Source organism: Gnatocerus cornutus, chromosome 3 (genome assembly GCF_029298725.1).
Source record: "Gnatocerus cornutus isolate USDA-ARS CGAHR chromosome 3, icGnaCorn1.1, whole genome shotgun sequence".
Lineage (NCBI taxonomy): Eukaryota > Metazoa > Arthropoda > Insecta > Coleoptera > Tenebrionidae > Gnatocerus > Gnatocerus cornutus.
Window position 1 is genome coordinate 17,176,685 of NC_142235.1, and position 20,147 is coordinate 17,196,831.

The following is a 20,147-nucleotide window of genomic DNA, read 5'->3' on the forward strand; positions in this document are numbered from 1 at the left end:
CGCAATGCTGTTATCATTTTTTATGTAAACATGAAAGTTGCTGAGTGTAATCTTTTCAAGTATGTTGAACTACACATGTTTTTGTTTTTCAAACTATCCAATGAGAAAGATTATCTGTTTTAAATTCGAATTTCCCACCAATTTTGCCACAACTAGTGAATTATTGGTTGCCTACAATTCACTGAACAAAATGAAAAAATTAAATTTATGTTGGCAAAATACGCGAGTTTAGTGATTTTAGTCTTGAAATGTCAATTGTCAATTTTCCACGGTTAGTCGAACGTTTCTTATAACTTTGACAGTTATTCATTTATGTAATGTTGGAAACTTGATAAATTCGGTATTTTTTACATGGCAATGTTGGTATTACCACCACCCTAAAATGACAGTTTTCAAACTTGACATTAAAATTGTTGTGTGTACCTTGGTATCATAAATACGTTGGTAGACCTGTAATTTTGACAATTTGAGGTTAGACAGAAACTATTGTAGTTTTTTCACGTAAGAATCATATGTATCCTAAAACCATGACAGATGTCAAAACATTAAAAAGTGTACAATTTCGGGAAATAAGTTTGGGAGGTTGTCGACTGTCAACTTTTTTTATAAATTAAAAGTTCAATTTTTTGACACTTCTGTATATGTGAGTAATTAAATGGAACATTCAGCGATTTTGAAGGTTTGTATAATAAATTATTTACCACTTTTTTGTTGTTTTTTTTTTGTTGTTTTTAAAAATGGTGGATGCGCCGGGTCAATATGCCAATTAATAAAATACTGTTATTTAATACAAATTTTTATTAACATAAACCTTATCCACTCATTTACAACAAGTTAGTGTTACACATTCATATGAAAATAAATAAAAATAACTTTAGTGCCTATACTATTGTCATATGCACAAATTTGTCCGCATAATAATAAAATCTGAGTTTGATTTTTATTCCAATAATAAAATACCTTTCAAAAGTACGAAATTAAGCTAAGTGCACTGGTGTAATGCTAGTTTGACCACTGTGTATATTGCAACAGCTTGGACCACTTTCTGGAACCAATATAACCTGAAATGAGGTCATTAGAACGGTTTTTGATCAATAAAAATGCAAATACCTGTTGAGTTTGACTCTGGCGCGTGGTAAACTACTGAGGTCATCTTTAAGCACGTACTGTCTTACTCCTAAGATGAAGTCTTTGACGTAGAAATTCCAATTAAATCCGTTGTTGACTGTCATGTCCACCTCGAAATTAGTGCCGTCTTCCGCGTCACGAACGGCACTGACTAGAGCATCCATCGTCGATGTTTTAAACTCCCATTCGTTGGTCGAGAAGAATTTTCCAGCGTCCAGAGCGCTGTAGAACTTCCGGCTAATCTTCAACATTCTAAAAACTCCAATTAGAAACCACCAAAAACTCGTTTTTTCTACTTACATCGGCTTCTGTTTCGTACAGTACAAAAAGACATCCAAGAAGGCCGACGGCAGCAAATGAAACAAGTGGGCGCAGATCACGTGCATGAACCGACTCGTCCGATAGGTGAATCCCGGGTACCACGTGACGTACTTGCTCGGGAACTCGAGCGAGTATTTATGCGTCAAGCGGCCGAACTCCTTCCATGTGATGGGGTTGACGCTGCCACTGGTGCAATTATACACCCGCATGGAGTTGGACCTGTGGACGGCGGTGTGCCAGGCGGCGGTGATGATGGTGTTCACCACAATGTCCACGGGGATGAGGTCCATGGTGCAGCGGTCGTCACAAATTATGCTTTTGATGGTACCGCGACCGCACTCCATGAAGATGCCGGTGATGCCGCTCACGTTGTCAACCCACCCGGGGAAGGGCTCCTTCCAAGCGGCTGTAACTGGGGGCGGCGTTAGCTAAATTTGGGGATTATGGGGGCGGCTTACTGATTGACGGACGGACGACGGCGGCGGGGATTAGCGCGGAGCTCTCGAGCACCAGGTGCTCCGCCATGGCCTTCGTCAGCGTGTAGGTGTTGGGGTGCTTACCCTAAAAGAAAAAATTAAAATTTTTCTTAACAACGAGGGTTTTGGCCGTACCAAAATTTTCTTGGAGAGGAGATCCACCCCCTCTTTGGGGAGGACATCCACGCTGCTGATGACCCCATTGGGGTTGTGCGGGGGCTCGTACACCATCTCCTCGACGATCTTCTTATCCGAGTTACTATAAGCGGTGGAGACGTGGACGAAACTCTTCAAATTCCTCATTTCCTCGCACAATTCCAACACGCGCTTCGTCCCTAAAGTGTTCAAAACCACCGCGTTCTTCAAATCCTCGTTAAATCTGTTGAACCAAACCGTTATTTATGTAACCACGACGTAAAATCGCACTTACTTGACAGTGGCGGCGGAGTGAAAAACCACATTCACTTGATCCAGGAGCCTGGCGCGATCAGCCTCGGACAACCCCAAATTATGCGCGCTGACATCTCCCGGAATCGCTCGGACTTTACCAAAAATATCCGGATTCTTCTCCCTGATCTTATTAAAAACGGGATTCTTCAACAGTTCTTTGAGTCTCTGCTCGATGCTCATCCCTCTTTTGGGTCTCATGAGTAAATAAAGCACTTCGAGGTCTTCGCATGAGCGCAACAGCTTCTCAACTAGAGCTTTACCGACGAATCCGGTAGCTCCGGTAATGAAGATTGTGGAGTTCTTGTAAAATCCGGAGATGCTGGTGGTGGCGAATTCATTGATGTAGATGTGGTCGGATTCGAGGTTATAGAGCCGTTGCTGGAATTTTGGGACACCCATTTTTGCGGTTTTTGCTGAAAAGAAATTAAGGTGAATTGCGTCATTTAGCATTGTGGTAATCGCTGTTTAAATATTTAATGGAGTTTGTCTGGAAATTATGCTAGTAGCTGCGAATTTGGAGGTGATAAGAAAAATATGAAAGTAGTGTTGTTGATAATGTAAATTTGAAATTTTATAGTCGCGACTGTAAATTTTTAGTGTCTTTTTACCTATGTATTAAAATCCTTGCTATGATAAACTTTACTTCCTTGGTACATTAATAACTATTACATATTTAAAATTTTAATGTTTTTAGTTAACCCAAATTCCTGTTTAATTACATATTTTTTAAAACCATACAATAATAAAATTGACATACCAGAAGCGTCGTAACTGGGCGGGGCAACTCCAGTTGATATTATTGTGCAGTTAAATTATTAAAAAAATTGGATATTGATTTGATTTCGACAGTGACGGTAATGACGGAATTTTCTAGAAATTATTACTGTTGATGTGAAAACTCTTTCTTAAACGATATATTTCCTGCTTGAACGAGCAAAACTAATGAATACGCAGCAATTTATTTTTAATTACGGCGTAATCAGAGCAGTGTTTATGTGTTGAGTACGATCATCTTTCAAAATCTGCCAAAGAAGCAGAGCTAACAGCTGAATTTGTATCATGACTTTGTGTTGGTAGAACTGGTTCTTCCTCAGTGTTGACGGGTTTGAAATGTCAAATTTGAAGGAACAGTGGTACCAATTTGGTAAAATTAATCGATAGTGAATTTTTTGTTACTAGAGCAATCCGGTTTAGCTTCTGTAATTAATTTCATAGAAAAACATCTTGTTTCCCTTGGTAGTGATAATAACTTATTTGCGTAATAATAATATAATAATATGTTAACTAATGATTCCAATTGATAAAACATGACTAGGAAATTAATAGTTTAAATAACATCTGTTCAAAAAATGACTATTTATTAAGTATGGAACTTCTGGGCTGTTTAGACTTTTAGATTGAGAGATTTAAAGCTCTAAATGGGTCAATTTGTATTTCAATTTTTTTTGGATTTTTTATCTAAGACTAAATTAAGGATTTTTTGTGGACGTAAAACTTTTGTATTTTTAAGATCGTTATTTTATTTTGCATTGTCGAATTTGCAGCACTTTTTGTATTTGAATCGGACTTGGAATAAAAAATTCTCAAAATTTTAGTTTTTTGTTCTAAAATTAGGTAATTTAGTGCAAATAATAATAGTATATTATGATACGAGTTTTATACTGAAGATTTTGTCGCAAGTGCGACAAAATCCAGTATAAACGAGCTATCATACGCTATTTTTTTATTTTTACAAACACATTTTAAAATTTAGGGAATTTTGCCACAGTTGGCATTACTAGAATATGAATTTTTGAAATAGATGGCTTATCATCGTTAAAAAATGAGCGAAGAGTGCTCACCTCCTGAAATTCGGGCTTTGGCTGGAAACACAATGTGTAATTTTCTCTCGACAAAGTCAGCGTCTATGACTAGGAGTTAGGTATCATTCACTCTAAAAACTCTTCTAATGTGACCGTGAATAACAATTAGATTTTAATTGCGTTTAGTTGTTTACAGGTATAATTTAGTTTAGTTGAATGTTTTCTAAAAGTTTGTTGTTATTTTCAGGATATCTTAGTCATACGCGCGTCAAATAAAACCGATGCCATCCTTACAACACAAAATTGCACTGTTCAGTACGATACGGAAATTGCTCAGTTACGACACCGAAAACAGTAGCTTTAGTACGAACACAAAATAGAAAAACGGTATTTAAAGGAACAAGTACACAAAATTTCATCGTTTTTGCATTAAAATTGCCAGATTTCCTGCATTTCATAGAAAAACTTGCTATTGAGATCTACTTACAAAAAAAAATTTTCAAAATCTTTATTTCTTGTTCTAAAATTCTGAAATTGGCTACACTTAATCAAGGGTTTTAGAGTAATACGTACACCGAATTTTATTACTTCAGCGTTGAAATTGTCGAATTGGCAGCAGTTAATACAAAATTTTGACTTTTGAGTTCTACCTCTAAATGAAAAATTCTCAAAATTTTTACTCGTAAAATTATAAAATTTAGTTCACTTAAGGAAGGGCTCTAAAGTGATACGTCCACTAAATTCCATTGCTTTAGTGTTGAAATTGTCGAATTTGCTTCAATTAATAGAAAATTTTGACTCTTAGGTTCTTCCTATAAATTAAAAGTTTTCAAAATTTTTACCCGTTCAAAAATTATGAAATCTAGTATACTAAATAAGGGGCCAAAGATGATAATCGTACTAAATTTTATTCCTTTAGCGTCAAAATTGTTGGATTTATAGCATTCAATAGAAAATTTTTACGTTTAAGTTCGACCTGCAAATGAAAAATTCTCGAAATTTTCACTTCTTGTTCTAAAATTATGAAATTTGGTTTACTTAATCAAGGGCTCTAAAGTGATACACAAATCAAATTTCATTGCTTTAAGGTTAAAATTATCGGAATTGCAGCATTTAATAGAAAATTTTGGTTTTTGAGTTTGACCTACAAGCAAAAAAATATCAAAATTTTTATCTCTTGTTTTAAAATTATTTAATTTGGTACACTTAATAAACATCCTTAAAGCAAAAGACACACCAAATGTCATTGCTCTAGAAGTAAAATTGACGGATTCGCAAAATTTAATCAAAAATTTTGACTTTTGGGTTCGATGTTTCTTCTTATTCAAAAATTATAATTGGTACACTCAATGTATGGCCTAAAAGTGATACGTAGATCATTTTTTTTTTGCTTTAGCGATAAAATTGTTCAATTACCCAATGTCCAATGTTCTTATTTTAAAATGATGTCATTTAGTACACACAATAAATGGCCCTAAGGCATTAAGCACACAAAATTTGATCGTTATACCGCTAAAATTGTCGAATTTGTTGCATTAAACTTCGATCTAAAAGAGAAAAAATTTGATTTTTGTTCTAAAATTATGAAATTTGGTACATTCAATGAAGGGCTTTAAAGTAATACGCACACCAAATTTTATTGATTTAGCGATAAAATTGACGACTTGGCAGCAGTCAATATAATATTTTGACTTTTGAGATCCACCTACTGTAAATAAAAAATTTTCAAAATCTTTATTAGTTGATCTGAAATTCTGAAATTTAGTTCACTCATTGAAAGGCTCTAAAATTATACGCCCACCAAATTTCATTGCTTTAGCGTTAAAACTGTTGCATTTACAGCATTTTATTGAAAGTTCTCAAAATTTTGATTTTTTTCATCTAAAATTATGTAATTTTGTACACTTAATGTCTATAAAGTGATAAAAACACAAATGTCATTGCTTTAGGAGTAAAATTTTCGAATTTGCAGCATTAAATAGAAAATTTTGACTTTTGTGTTTGACCTACAAGAAAAAAAAATTTTTACCTCTTGTTCTAACATTATGTAGTTTGGTACACTTAATAAACACATCTCTAAAGTGCTAAGTACACCAAATGTCATTGCTCTAGGAGTAAAATAGTTGGATTCGCATAATTTAATAAAAAAAAAATATTAAAATAATTAAAAAATTTCGGTTTTTGGGTTCTCTCTAGAAACGAAAAAATAAAAAAAAAACAAAAAAATTGCGAAGTGAAAGAATCAATATCAACATCAAAACACAACAACCAACGACCTTAAGCAGTCCTCCCTTATAAAAAATAAAATCTTGGATTGAGCGCACGAATTTTTCCATTTACCTCGCCCCCAATCCCTTAAACCCCTGTTTACGAAATTCCACACTTTATCGATCAATAAACCGCATCTGGCAAACACTCACAACACAAATTTCTTACCTCTTTTTCCGATATTTTCCACTATAGATCTATCAAATTCGAACCACACAACACACTGACCAAAACTTAAGCCCAAGTGGATATAAATCGCAATTGTTATAATTTACCCCACCTCGAAAAACCACGTGATTCTCCCAACGCGGTTCAATTTTTCTAAGTAGCGTTGTAGAATTATATCAGATAAGTTATTCCGAAAATTTTAATTACGTCTGTGGTTATTGACTTAAGCTTATTTTAACACTTTTGTTTAGTTTAATATTAATTTATGAATGTAATTGTTATATTTATATGATTGCAGAGATAAGCGACGGAAAGGTTTGTCGCATGAACAAAAAATTAAAATCTGCAACTCACAATTGATTGAGTTTGACAGTTGGTCGATGCGCGCGTCTTGGTCTCTTAGCAGTGCTACCAACTTATTTTCCCCAAAAAAGTCTTAGAGCCTCCTCTCCAAAATTCGCTGTTGTTATCACATAATACCACAACTTTGCAAGTAATCGGATTTAATTTAATTCGTCGTCAAATAACAATGTAAATTACGTTCAGAAGTCAGCGAAAATAAAACCTCTGGAAATCGATTGGGAGATTCTCTAGAAACTTGAGATCCTGCGGTAAAATTTCTAATTTTAGAGCACCGTGAAAGTTGTTTCATCAATTTTATTCAATTGTAGAATATGCATAATTGTCTAGAAGGTTCGAGTTGCGACTATAAATAAACAATTTATTGTTGACACGCAGGCGAGAAATTATGCAAATTTTTCTCCACTGGCAAGAGCTTTTCTGGGACAAAAACGAACCAAACGAATTATTCCGAGAATTCTGTACAAAATATGAACTTAAAACGGTAAAATGCGTCTTTCTGTACGAATAAAACTTTAATTTTAGAAAGTGTTGTTTGCGACAATATCGCGCTTTCGCTAAATAAAATTACGATTAAGATTAATTAATTGAATTAAGACGAGTTCTAATTGATTGTAATTAGTGGAGATCGTGTCACTTCATGGGGGTATTGGAATCGTTTTGTGCGAGAGAATGGTGGAAATCACCAGAACATTCTCTTTGTGGAACGCTGTGTTGATCGTCAATTAAAAAATTAATTGAGTTTAATTTAATTAATTCACTTGAACTTCTCGTGCGGTCAGTAAAATTAACGGTTTTGTGGCACTGAATGGAAAATTTTGGTTATTGAGTTTGACCTACAAACGAAAAAGTCATAAAATTTTTATTTCTTGTTCTAAAATTATGACAATCATTGATGGACTCTGAAGTGACAAACAAAAACCAAACTTTATCGCTTTAGCTTTTAAATTGTCGGATTTGCAGGATTTAATAGGAAATTTTAAGCTCAGTTCATTCTTCAATTAAAAAACTCTCAACATTTTTATTTTTTGTTTAAAAATTATGTAATTTATCCCACTTAATATAAGGTGATGAGCACACCAAATTGCATTGCTTTAGTACAAAAACTGTCGAATTTGCACCAAATAATGTAAAATTTTAGTCTTTACGTTTGACCTACAAATAAAAATTCTCAATATTTCTGTTTTTTTGTTCAAAAATTATGCAATTTAGCACACTTAATTCACGGCTTTAATGTGATGAACACACCAAATTTCATTGCTTTAGCATTAAAATTGTCATGTTTATCGAATTTAATAGAAAATTTTGATTATTGATCGACCTATGAATAAAAAAAAATTACAAAATATTTAGTTTTTGTTCTAAAATTGTGTAATTTAGCACACATAATAAACGCCCGTAAAGTGATGAGCAGACCAAATTTCATTACTTTAGCACTAAAATTGTGAGATTTACAGAACTTATTATTATTATAATTATAAAATTATTATAAAATTTTGAGTATTGGATTCGACCTGCAAATATAAAAAATTTCAAAATTTTTAATTTTTGTTTTAAAATTGTGGAATCTATAAAATTTATTAGAAAATATTGAGTTTTGAGTTCCACCTAAAAATAAAAAATTTTCAAAATTTTTATTTGTTTTTCTATAATTATGTAGTACAGTACACTCAATGAAAGACGAAAGTGATACACACACCAAATTTAATTAGCATAAAAACTGTGAAATTTACAAAACTTTACAGAAAATTTTGACTATTGGGTTTGACCTGCAAATAAAAAAAATTCCAAAATATTTACTTTTTGTTCTAAAACTATGTAATTTAGTACACTCAACAAATGACTCAAAAGTGACAAACGCACAAAATTTGCTCCCATTAACTTTAAAATTGTGGAATTTATAGAATTTATTAGAAAATTTTGAGTTCTACTTAAATATAAAAAATTCTCAAAATTTTTATTTGTTCGTCTATAATTATGTAATTTAGCACACCCAATAAATGAGTCTAAATGTCATCGCTTTAGCACTATGAAAATTTTGACTATTAAGTTTGACCTACAAATAAAAAATCTTAAATTTTGTATTTCTTATTCAAAAATTATATAATTTACTACACTCAATAAATGACTCATAAGTGACAAATGTACCAAATTTCTTTGCAGTAATGTTAAAATTGTCAAATTGATAGAATTTATTACAAAATTTTGGTTTTTGGGATAAACCTAGACATAAAAAATTCTCAAAAATTTTTTTTTGTTCAAATTTTATATAATTTAGAACACTAATTTAATACACGGTCTTAAAGCAGTCAACACACCAAATTCCAAGACTTTAACGTGAAAACTGTGAAAGTTACACGCTGGTAAAAAGTAGACGTTCATAAATCGTTGGATTTAGTTTTGAATTCTGAGCTCTTATCTGATTCCTACTTTATGATGTTCATCGTAATAAGTAATAAGACAGAAAATTTACAAAGAAACGTTTTAAGCTTATTTACAAAACTAATTATTTCTCACTGCGGGCCAGATTTTATTATTAAAGTCGCATCTTCAAATTCCAAACGAAAAAATCTCATTGTTCTTTTTTGTATATTTGATTAGTGATAAAATTTAAATTATCAAAACTTTTTTTCAATGCCAAGTCAAAAATTAGACTTCCAAGTCTCACATCGCACAAAAAATAATAATTGGAAGTTGTAAATTAATGAGATTTTCTTCGACGTAAAGGAGATTTGTAAAATGAGAATTAATACAACAAATAAATAAAAAAAAAGTGTTTTTTAACAACAATTTTGATACTTTTTTGTTGGCCTTGCTTCAAATTTACAGTTTTGGACATGACATATTTAACCACTCAACGCTTTATCGGTTAAATCGACCATAAATTCAAAAGAATTGCGTATATCTTCGTTGTTTATTACGGTACTTTAAAATACATATTGTTCTATAAATTAAAATAAGTGCGATATAAATAATTAATCGTCCGACACGCGATATTATTCAAAAGAAGAACTTTCAATCCGAAATTGTGTGGTCAACCCAGAAACTTTCCGTGTGAATTTTCTCTTTCATCCGAGATTTTTCCATTGACAAATTACCAATAATTTATTGAAACTTACCAGTCTTAAGTGCACTCACCAACTGCGCAAACTTCACGCCGAAGACATTATAACGAAAGACTTTCTACTACTGCGATTCATCTAGAAAACTTTCTGGGCTTTCATGTTAGTCATCGGAGCCACATATCCATCCACTCCTGACGAAAGACTTTGCATACTAGTCTAAATCTCAATTTTATCGGTTCTTCGCCTGGTCGTCCATTTAACACCTTTTCTGCTTTCACCGCGCTGGGAACTCGGTCATGGGGCCAATTTCCCCGCGAACTCGCGCCATTCACGCTGTTAAATGGGTCAAAAGTCTTACCTTAGCCCTTGGAGTAGGTTGCGGCCAGCAACGTTCCCTGATTTAGTCCAATTGAAAAGTCGTGGGCGCTCTTGGTTTGTTGGACACTAACTCATTATTTTTTCGGATTAACTGTGAACCGTCTCCAAGTCCGAAATGAACTGATGCTGGTCCGAGTGCCCCACTTTTGCGGAAACGGCCACTGCGGAGAGAAAGCAGGAAGAAAGTATTGTGATGTAATGATTGGGACATGCGAGATGGTGCCAGATTTGTGCCCTTTAGTGGTGGATTTTTGATGGTACAAAATCGTCTCTTCAGGACCATTGCGGATCTTGCGCAAGCTGAAGACTTTTCCCGGATTGTTCCAAGAAACCATTTTTTCCTCAAGAATGTGTTTTGGAAACCAAGATCACTTTCATATTTGTGTTTTATAAGACGCTAGCGATTACCGGATCTTTTGGAGGAGGAAGGTGTTACGCAAAGCTTTGTAATAGGTCCAATGCTGCCTCGAATGATCTTTAATTTTTTCTCAATGGAGCACTTGTCGGGCAGGAAGTAGGAAAAAGTAGGTGAAGTAGAGGCCCATGAAGGTTAACGGTGACGCCTAATTTGGTGGAAAAATTCGGTTTTTAGTTATGTCACTTGTAAACAGAGCAATTTTACGTGATGTAAGAAGAGTCAAAAGTTTGCTTATCTGATTTCCTCCATGGCGTATCAGAACGGACGTGACTTGCAGTTTTTGCCGCAATCACTTTTTTGATCGTCTGATAGAGAAAGATGGTAATAAATGGATAATAGACATCAATAAAGTAGAAAAATAAAATCTCCTGTAAAAATTTATTATACTGCAGTAAAGTTAATCCAATTCTAAGATCTGTGAATGGCTCGTGGGGTACTTAATATTCAATGAACACTCTGTATATGTTATTATAAAAGTTTATTTAATTAAATAATAATAGAAACACAAAACAATAATAATTATAATTGTCGATTTTGCAGTGTTTAATAAAAATTTTGGATTTTGAGATCAACTCAACTCCCAAAATTCTTAAAATTTTTAGTTCTTGTTCCAAAATTATGTAATTTGGTCTACTTAATAATTGATTTAAATCTAATAAGCACACAAAATTTCATTGTATTAGCATAGAAATTGCCGGATTTACCTAGAAAATTTTGATTTTTGAGTTTGATCTACAAATAAAAAATTTGTAATGTCACCTTTTTTTCTAAAATTATGTAATTTACAACAGTAAATGGTGCAATCTAAAGTGGCACGCACACCAAATTTCATTGCTCTAGCGTAAAAATTGTCGAATTTGCATCATTTAATAGAAAATTTTAGTTTTTGAGTCCAACCTACAAAAAAAATTATGAAAATTTGCATGCACATTAAATTTAATTGCTTTAGCGTTAAAATTGTCGAATTTAGAGCATGTAACAGAAAATGTTGGTTTTTGAATTCGATCTATAAATAACAAATTCTTAAAAATTTTTTTTTTTGTTTTAAAATTTCGTAATTTAGTACACTTAATTACCGGCTCCAAAGTAACGCACGCAATAAATTTCATTTCTTTAGCGTTAAAGTTGTCGAAATTGGAGCATTTAACACAAAATTTTGGTTTGTAAGTTCGATCTACAAATAAAAAATTTTCTTGTTTTTTATTCTTTGTTCTAAAGTTATGTTATTTAGTACACTCAATAAAGAACTCTAAAGACATACATACACACATCAAACATTTATTGCTTTAGCGTGAAAATTGTCGAATTTTAATAGAAAATTTTGTTTTTGAGTTCGAGCTACAAATAAAAAATTTTCAAAATCTTTATTTTTTGTTTTAAAATTTTGTAATTTAGTACACACAAAATAGAAGACTAAAGCAATGCGTGCACAGAATTTTATTGCATTAGCGTTAATATTGTCAGATTTGCAGTATTTAATAGAAAATTTTGGTTTGTGAGTTCGATCTACAAATGAAAAATTTTAAAAATTGTAATTTTTTGTTCTAAAATTAAGTCAGTAAAGATAGTCAATAAATAACTCTAAAGTCATACACATACCAACATTTGTTGCTTTAGAGTCAAAATTGTCAAATTAAAAGCGATTAATAGAAAATTTTGGCTTTTGAATTTGACCTACAAATAAAAAATTCTCAAAAAAAATATTTTTTGTTCAAAAATTATGTAATTTAGTACACTCAATAAAGGACTCTTAACTGATTCGTACACCAAATTTTATTGCTGTAATGTTAAAGTTATCGAATTTGCCGCATTTAATAGAAAATTTTGGTTTTTGAGTTCGATCTAGGAAACTTAATTTTTCTAAAGTTATGTAATTTAGTACACTTAATTAAGGGCTCTAAGGTGATATGTACACCAAATTTCATTGCATTCGCGTAAAAATTGTCGAATTTGGTGCAATTAATAGAAAATTTTGGTTTTTGAATTCGACCTACAAAAAAATTTTCAAAATTGCATTTCTTGCTGCAAAATTATGTAATTTAGTACACTAAATTAAGAACTCTAAACTGACACGCACACTAAATTTCATTGCTCTAGCGTTAAAATTGTCGAATTTGCAACATTTGCAATTTAATAAAAATTTGAGCCAACCTACAAATGTAAAATTTGAATTTTTTTTATTTCTTGTTCTAAAATTTACAATTATTTAATTCTACGGAATTTTACTAATCTAAGGTCAGAACTAACACGTCTCCGCATTTAAAATAATTCATTCATTTCACAGCCTACTTGCTTTCAAGTAAAGCGGATCAACTTCTTTATTTTCGTTCATTAATTCGTTCAGTTTTTCCATGCGAGAAGATTTTTGCAATGAAGTTCCGCTCCAGAACGACTAATGGAACGCACTCAAATGGATAAAATATTCAAAATTAAAAGAAAATTTCCAGGATTTTGTCTCATAGTCACAATAGAATAACATCTGTATGACAAATCTCAGGAAGTCTCAAGTTTTATTTGTCGTTTCAGACAAATATTATGATTTACATAAGAATGAGAAGATGTAACTTCCGGGATTTTTTATCACAAACTTGTTATGATAATGAGAAAGCCAACTCGGATTAACCTACATAAATATTTTCGAAAATTTTCTTCGTTCTGAGAAATTAAATGATCTAGTTGTCTTTGATTTCAAGTCTGCTGTTTTTTAACGTGTTTGACGTTTGTTGCATGTCAACATTTGACAGTTAGAGGCTACCTATCATTGACATCCTGCTCAAAGCAGTGGTGCCAACTTGCAAAAACGTTGCAAGGCCTTTTTCCATTTTTCGTACACTTGTGGTCACGCAATGTTGGGCAACGTCAAGTGTACTTTGGGTTCATTGATTGACTTGTTTCCTGCAAAACAAATGCAGTAAAAGTGGCTTAAGTCCATTATTACTTTAATTGGGTGTCTATAAAATCACCAAAGTAATACAGTCTGGTTGCAATTGCTTTATTCTTTATCATTTATTTGAAATAATAAACATCTAAATATGTGCTGTACAGATCCTCGATAATTGCTCCAATTAAAATAAAATTTTGTGGTGTTTATTAGATCAATACCGACATGGGATTTTTTATCAATCTAATCTTTAATTCTCAAATTACTTTATTGTCGTGAATTGAAAATTTTTCAATATAAACCCCGTTTTGGGACGTTAGAGGCATAGAAGTGGTGTTGTCTCATCTTACAACAAGATGAAAGTTGCAATTATTTTGGCAGTAGCGCTTGCGCTAGTTCCAGGTTAGACTTTTTAACTTTTTAGAAAAAAAATTGTATTCTATAATTTCTGTGATATAGGTTACCAAAGCGCTGCAATTCAGCCAATCCCGATAATCATTGAGGCTGAAGAACCCGTCGCAATTGTCCCAGGAATCAAACCCGTACCACTTCCAGAAATCAACACGCCAGAAATCGAAATCAAACCTGTTCCAATTGTACCAGGAGTTAAACCCGTACCAATTCCAATTGAAATTCCAGAAATTGAAGTTGGACCTGTACCAATCGTTCCAGGAGTAAAACCCATACCAATTCCAGTTGTACCAATCGTTCCAGGAGTGAAACCTGTGCCACTCCCAGAACTCGAAACTCCAGAAATCGAAGTTGAACCTGTTCCAATTGTACCAGGAATTAAACCAGTACCACTTCCAATTGAAGTACCTGAAATTGAAGTCGAAGTACCAATCGTTCCAGGAGTAAAACCCGTGCCAATTCCAGTTGTACCAATCGTTCCAGGAGTAAAACCTGTGCCACTCCCAGAACTCGAAACTCCAGAAATCGAAGTTGACCCTGTTCCAATTGTACCGGGAATCAAACCCGTACCACTGCCAATTGAAGTACCTGAAATTGAAGTCGAAGTACCAATCGTTCCAGGAGTAAAACCCGTGCCAATTCCAGTTGTACCAATCGTTCCAGGAGTAAAACCTGTGCCACTCCCAGAACTCGAAACTCCAGAAATCGAAGTTGACCCTGTTCCAATTGTACCGGGAATCAAACCCGTACCACTGCCAATTGAAGTACCTGAAATTGAAGTCGAAGTACCAATCGTTCCAGGAGTAAAACCCGTGCCAATTCCAGTTGTACCAATCGTTCCAGGAGTAAAACCTGTGCCACTCCCAGAACTTGAAACTCCAGAAATCGAAGTTGACCCTGTTCCAATTGTACCGGGAATCAAACCCGTACCACTGCCAATTGAAGTACCTGAAATTGAAGTCGAAGTACCAATCGTTCCAGGAGTAAAACCCGTGCCAATTCCAGTTGTACCAATCGTTCCAGGTGTAAAACCTGTGCCACTCCCAGAAATCGAAACTCCAGAAATCGAAGTTGACCCTGTTCCAATTGTACCGGGAATCAAACCCGTACCACTGCCAATTGAAGTACCTGAAATTGAAGTCGAAGTACCAATCGTTCCAGGAGTAAAACCCGTACCAATTCCAGTTGTACCAATCGATCCAGGTGTAAAACCTACGCCACTCCCAGAAATCGAAACTCCAGAAATTGAAGTTGACCCTGTTCCAATTGTACCTGGAATCAAACCCGTACCACTTCCAATTGAAGTACCTGAAATTGAAGTCGAAGTACCAATCGTTCCAGGAGTAAAACCCGTGCCAATTCCAGTTGTACCAATCGTTCCAGGTGTAAAACCTGTGCCACTCCCAGAAATCGAAACTCCAGAAATCGAAGTTGACCCTGTTCCAATTGTACCGGGAATCAAACCCGTACCACTTCCAATTGAAGTACCTGAAATTGAAGTTGAAGTACCAATCGTCCCAGGAGTAAAACCCGTCCCAATTCCAGACATCGAAGTTCCAATCATTGACATTGAAATACCAATTGTCCCAGGAATCAAACCCGTACCACTCCCAATTGAAGTACCAGACATTGAAGTTGAACCCGTACCAATCGTTCCAGGAGTCAAACCCGTCCCAATTCCAGACATCGAAATTCCAATCATCGAGCCTGTCCCAATTGTACCAGGAATTAAACCTGTACCAATCCCAATTGTACCTGGAATCAAACCTGTGCCACTCCCAATTGAAGTACCAGACATTGAAGTAGAACCCGTACCAATCGTCCCAGGAGTAAAACCCGTCCCAATTCCAGACATCGAAGTTCCAATCATCGACATTGAAGTACCAATTGTCCCAGGAATCAAACCAGTACCACTCCCAATTGAAGTACCAGACATCGAAGTTAAACCCGTCCCAATCGTTCCAGGAGTCAAACCCGTCCCAATTCCAGATATCGAAGTTCCAATCATCGAGCCTGTCCCTATTGTACCAGGAATCAAACCTGTGCCAATCCCAATTGTACCAGGAATCAAACCCGTACCACTCCCAATTGAAGTACCAGACTTTGAAGTTGAAGTACCAATCGTACCAGGAGTAAAACCTGTACCAATTCCTGACATCGAAGTCCCAATCATTGACGTTGAAGTACCAATTGTGCCAGGAATCAAACCTGTGCCACTCCCAATTGAAGTACCAGACATCGAAGTCGAAGTACCAATCGTACCAGGAGTAAAACCCGTCCCAATTCCAGACATCGAAGTCCCAATCATTGACATTGAAGTACCAATTGTACCAGGAGTAAAACCCGTCCCACTCCCAGAAATCGAAACCCCAGGAATGGAAGTTGAACCCGTACCAATCGTTCCAGGAGTCAAACCCGTCCCACTCCCAATTGAAGTACCAGACATTGAAGTCGAAGTACCAGTCGTACCAGGAGTAAAACCCATCCCAGGAGTACCATCTGAATGCGCTTATTTGGCTGATATCATTGGAAAACTAATCGTTCGCTAATTTATATATTGATCATGCAAAAGAAATTTATTAATAAACAGTAGCATTCACAAATTGTAGAAAAATTATTACCTAACCCTAAAAAAAATTGGAAGAATAAGTGTCAACACTGAGTGTCAATCGACGATTGACGTTTAAAATACAGCGAAATGTGACATTTTCATTGTTTTTTTTTAGTGTTGCCATTACATGAAAAACAGTCATGACCTGCCTGATTTTTTAAATAATTAAGAAACTTTTCTTCGTTTGTTTAAAAATCAGTGAAAACTAGATCGCTTGAACTTTGAACCCAGTAGTTTCATATTGTTTGCACCCAAGGTCAGATTGGACCCCCAAATGACGTTCAAGCGTCATAAATATATCTCGAAATTTCATTGTTTTTAAGCTCCAAGCAAACAGGAGATAAACATCCAGTAACAACGAACTTCCTTAAAAACGCGAAACAATGAGAAAACAAATTTTTTTCCGATATATTTATTATAGTCAATGATTACAAATATATATAAATTTGCCCAAAAGGTAAGAGAAGGATAAAAATATATAAAACTACCATCTAACGATAGGTTATATAGCTTACCAAGAATAATACCACAAATCGGAATTATGGGATTCAAGCAAGTCTCTAAGGATACAAAACAAAAATCGACAAAGCGTCCATTGACGCTGACTTAAAAATATCACAATCAGCTATAATCAAAGAGCAAGTACTTCTCCAAACATTTCGGTAGTTCAAACGTCTCAACAGAGTCGATCAACTTGTTCCCGCCCAATAATCTTCTCATCAACAATCGAACTTGTCTTCTCAAAGTCAGCGGGTACTTAGCCAGGTCCAACAACGTCGTCTTCTGATCAGGACTTATAACGTTATTCCTTCGAATCATACAAACATCGAAAGATTCACAAGCTTCCAGGAGGAGGAAGAAGATCGACTCGCAATTCCCTTCAATCACGTTGTGGAGAGAGTTGAGGATCCCATCAGGATCACGGAATTGAGTCTTCATTATCACTTTAGCTCCATAGCGGATGAGGAGGTTCACCACTGATACACTTGGATTCGTGTTGCTGGCGAGGTACTCCACCAAAACAGGCCTTAGCTGGGAGTTGTGGTCGAAGACATCATTATAGACCTTGAGGTTGGGGTCAGCACCGGCTTTGAGGAGCATCTACAAAGAGTGAATAAGTGACGGTCAAAATTTTTGGAAACGCACCTGGAGAATATCGTAACGATTGGGGATGTTGTCTGCGCAGGCCACATGCAAGGGGGAGCCGATAATGGGTGAGCTACAATTGACATTGGCACCTGGAGGAAGAAGAATTAACATTACCACCACGTGAAGACTGCCATACCTGATCGTATTAACAGCTCCACGATCTTCGGATCGCCTTTCAAGATGGCTAAATCCAAAGGACTCGGCTTCCCCAAATCGTACTCCTCGTCGTAGTTCAACTTCGCTCCTTGCTTAATCATCAAATTGATAATCTCGTAATTTCCAGAAAGCACCGCGTAATGCAGTACTGTCCTGTAATCGTGTCTCTCGTCCGCCAGGGCGTTCACATCCGCGCCGTATTTCAATAAAATCAACGCCGCTTCCATCCCTTGCGGCTGCCTCACCGCCTTCATTAGCGGCGTCAACCCCGACCTGTCCCTACTGTCCGGATTCGCCCCGAAAGTCAACAGAAGTTCCAAAAACTCCAAATCAGTCACCAGGTTGATTTCCGCGCCGAAGAAGTACCGCTTGTTGGGATCCGCCCCGTGCTCGAGGAGCATCCTCGCGATGTCCATATGCTTGTTGCGGATGGCCAAACGAAGCGGTTCGTCGCATTGCGTGGTCCGGGGGAAGTCTTCATCGGTGTTGGGGCGGTAGTTCACTTTCGCCCCCGAGAGCAGGAGGAGGCGCACCACCTCCGTGTAACTAAAAGAAGAAGTTACCACATGAAGAAGTTGAGGGAGTGGTTACCCGTGCTCTGCTGATAGGTGAAGGGGGCTGTAGCCGCACTCGTCGACGGCGTTGACATCACCACCGCGCGTCAGGAGGAGTTGGGCTGCCTCGTAGTACCTCTGCCACACGGCGTAGTGAAGGGGGCGCAGGCCCTGGGTCACCGGCTCGTTCACCTAGCCAACGAAATTTCGTTATCCCAACTATTTCCGCCATTTTGAGGCCTCTGATTGGCTCATCGGAGAGAAAGGCGAGATTTCATTGGTTAATTCAACGTCACGCGTCAAAAATTGACGTTTCATCAACAAAGGATGACAGTTTGAGGTTAGATTCTAGTAGAGGTGCCAACATGCGAGAAACTGCAAAGCCGCATTTGGAGATATTTCAGGACCGCGTTAGCGCTGAATGAACACGCGGTTTCTTTGTGGATGCAATGGTCTATTTTGGTCCCTCGGACAGGTGTCGCTTTATGGAAGCCGAATGCAACTTTTTACCTACGCAGTAGACAGCACGTCTGCGGACTCACCTTGGCCCCACACGCCAGCAGAATCCTGATTTCGTCCAGCGGCACCATGCGGATGATGGAGTCCGCGAGCTCCCTCTGCAGAGGGTTGGTAATACACTCCGTCGGCATCCCACCTACAATTTCCGTGGCCTTGATTTAAATAAAGTTTTGCTATTTCCAGAAAGTCGTTAGTACGAACAGCTGTGCGTTCTGTGTGTTGCCAACAAACGTAAATGCACTTCTGTTATGCAAAAATCGACTAATTCGTGCTTACTCAGTGCTCTCCTGAAGACCCTTTTTTATCGAACCAGACGCAATAGTGAGAAAATTGGTGGGAAAACACTCCAAGTAGAGGAACGGTTGGGAAGAAGGCACCGGCACTCGGAAAAACTGCCGCTTTCCGTGGAAAATCCGCGAAAATCTCTTACTGCGATTCACAGGTTTTTGTTTGAAAAGCGTCGCGACGCCTCCGTGTGAAACCTCGCGTCAAACTAACAAAATCGTCGACGCTTTTCTATTTATAAGCGTGTTTACCCTTCCACGTTGTCTGCACGAATTTTCCGAAATGTCACCGCGGTTTTCCACAAAATTGCATAACTGGGTGAAACCACCACGAAACTCGCTGATAAAACCCGAAAAAGGGGTTGAAATCGCCCTTAAAAGTGCCGATTTCCGCGCATTTTCCACGAGCGCGGTTTGTTTGGGCCACTGAAAATTGGCCGAGGGCCAAATACGAAGTTGTTCCTTTGTTAGATGCGAATTTCGCAGGAACGGAATTTCGGGAGAGCGGCACGTGGGCATGTGCCCTTTGGGGGGTCAAAACAGAGCTAATTTTGACCTGATGACTTAATCCCGGCTCTTGTAACCGATCCAAGAAACACAAAGAGTGGAGTGTTGGTCAAGTGGGAAAATAGCCCCAGTGGCCGCTCGGTGCGAACAGTGGACCCTGACGAAATTTGATTTTGTTGACAAAGAACACGAGGATAATTTGTCGGGTTCGGAAAAGAAAAATAACACTTGAGGTCACTGG

At 36.3% G+C, this 20,147-nt stretch overlaps 3 protein-coding genes across 8 annotated transcripts; 1 reads left to right on the forward strand and 2 right to left on the reverse strand.

Moving 5' to 3' along the window:
* Positions 1–780: 780 nt before the first annotated feature.
* Positions 781–10,538, reverse strand: LOC148177633 (putative fatty acyl-CoA reductase CG5065). 5 transcript variants are annotated; one of them, XM_088032224.1, is made up of 7 exons: positions 10,397–10,538; positions 2,356–2,788; positions 2,061–2,304; positions 1,908–2,010; positions 1,429–1,861; positions 1,111–1,380; positions 781–1,061 (listed from the first exon to the last, which is right to left on the reverse strand). In XM_088032224.1, the coding sequence occupies exons 2-7, from the start codon at positions 2,772–2,774 to the stop codon at positions 983–985; spliced, it is 1,548 nt and encodes a 515-aa protein (XP_087888350.1). In that variant the 5' UTR covers positions 2,775–2,788; positions 10,397–10,538; the 3' UTR covers positions 781–982. The 5 variants fall into 5 exon arrangements, with proteins under 5 accessions (XP_087888350.1, XP_087888351.1, XP_087888348.1 ...); XM_088032225.1 differs by lacking the exon at positions 10,397–10,538 and adding an exon at positions 10,093–10,188; XM_088032222.1 differs by lacking the exon at positions 10,397–10,538 and adding an exon at positions 6,614–6,694.
* A 3,418-nt stretch (positions 10,539–13,956) lies between these two features.
* On the forward strand, positions 13,957–16,675 carry LOC148177634 (uncharacterized). The gene is made up of 2 exons (XM_088033382.1): positions 13,957–14,117; positions 14,175–16,675. Exons 1-2 carry the CDS (start codon positions 14,072–14,074, stop codon positions 16,673–16,675), a joined length of 2,547 nt encoding a protein of 848 aa, XP_087889508.1. The 5' UTR covers positions 13,957–14,071.
* A 552-nt stretch (positions 16,676–17,227) lies between these two features.
* Positions 17,228–19,716, reverse strand: LOC148177635 (uncharacterized). Of its 2 annotated transcripts, none has more exons than XM_088031734.1 (6): positions 19,392–19,716; positions 19,139–19,267; positions 18,634–18,788; positions 18,023–18,588; positions 17,884–17,975; positions 17,228–17,838 (listed from the first exon to the last, which is right to left on the reverse strand). In XM_088031734.1, exons 2-6 carry the CDS (start codon positions 19,244–19,246, stop codon positions 17,359–17,361), a joined length of 1,401 nt encoding a protein of 466 aa, XP_087887860.1. In that variant the 5' UTR covers positions 19,247–19,267; positions 19,392–19,716; the 3' UTR covers positions 17,228–17,358. The 2 variants fall into 2 exon arrangements, with proteins under 2 accessions (XP_087887860.1, XP_087887859.1); XM_088031733.1 differs by having other exon boundaries at positions 19,139–19,251; positions 19,392–19,708.
* Between the last annotated feature and the right edge of the window lie 431 nt (positions 19,717–20,147).

Bases quoted from the DNA above. Each gene is read 5' to 3' on its own strand.
- LOC148177633 (XM_088032224.1), bottom strand. From the start codon at position 2,774: ATGGGTGTCCCAAAATTCCAGCAACGGCTCTATAACCTCGAATCCGAC. The intron at 2,011-2,060 runs GTACGGCCAAAA...TTTTTCTTTTAG, and splicing joins TCCTCTCCAAGAAAATTTTG to GGTAAGCACCCCAACACCTA. The intron at 1,381-1,428 runs GTAAGTAGAAAA...TGGAGTTTTTAG, and splicing joins TGTACGAAACAGAAGCCGAT to AATGTTGAAGATTAGCCGGA.
- LOC148177634 (XM_088033382.1), top strand. From the start codon at position 14,072: ATGAAAGTTGCAATTATTTTGGCAGTAGCGCTTGCGCTAGTTCCAG. The intron at 14,118-14,174 runs GTTAGACTTTTT...TCTGTGATATAG, and splicing joins AGCGCTTGCGCTAGTTCCAG to GTTACCAAAGCGCTGCAATT.
- LOC148177635 (XM_088031734.1), bottom strand. From the start codon at position 19,246: ATGCCGACGGAGTGTATTACCAACCCTCTGCAGAGGGAGCTCGCGGAC. The intron at 18,789-19,138 runs GTGAGTCCGCAG...TTCGTTGGCTAG, and splicing joins TGCTGGCGTGTGGGGCCAAG to GTGAACGAGCCGGTGACCCA. The intron at 17,976-18,022 runs GTATGGCAGTCT...TTCTTCCTCCAG, and splicing joins GGAGCTGTTAATACGATCAG to GTGCCAATGTCAATTGTAGC.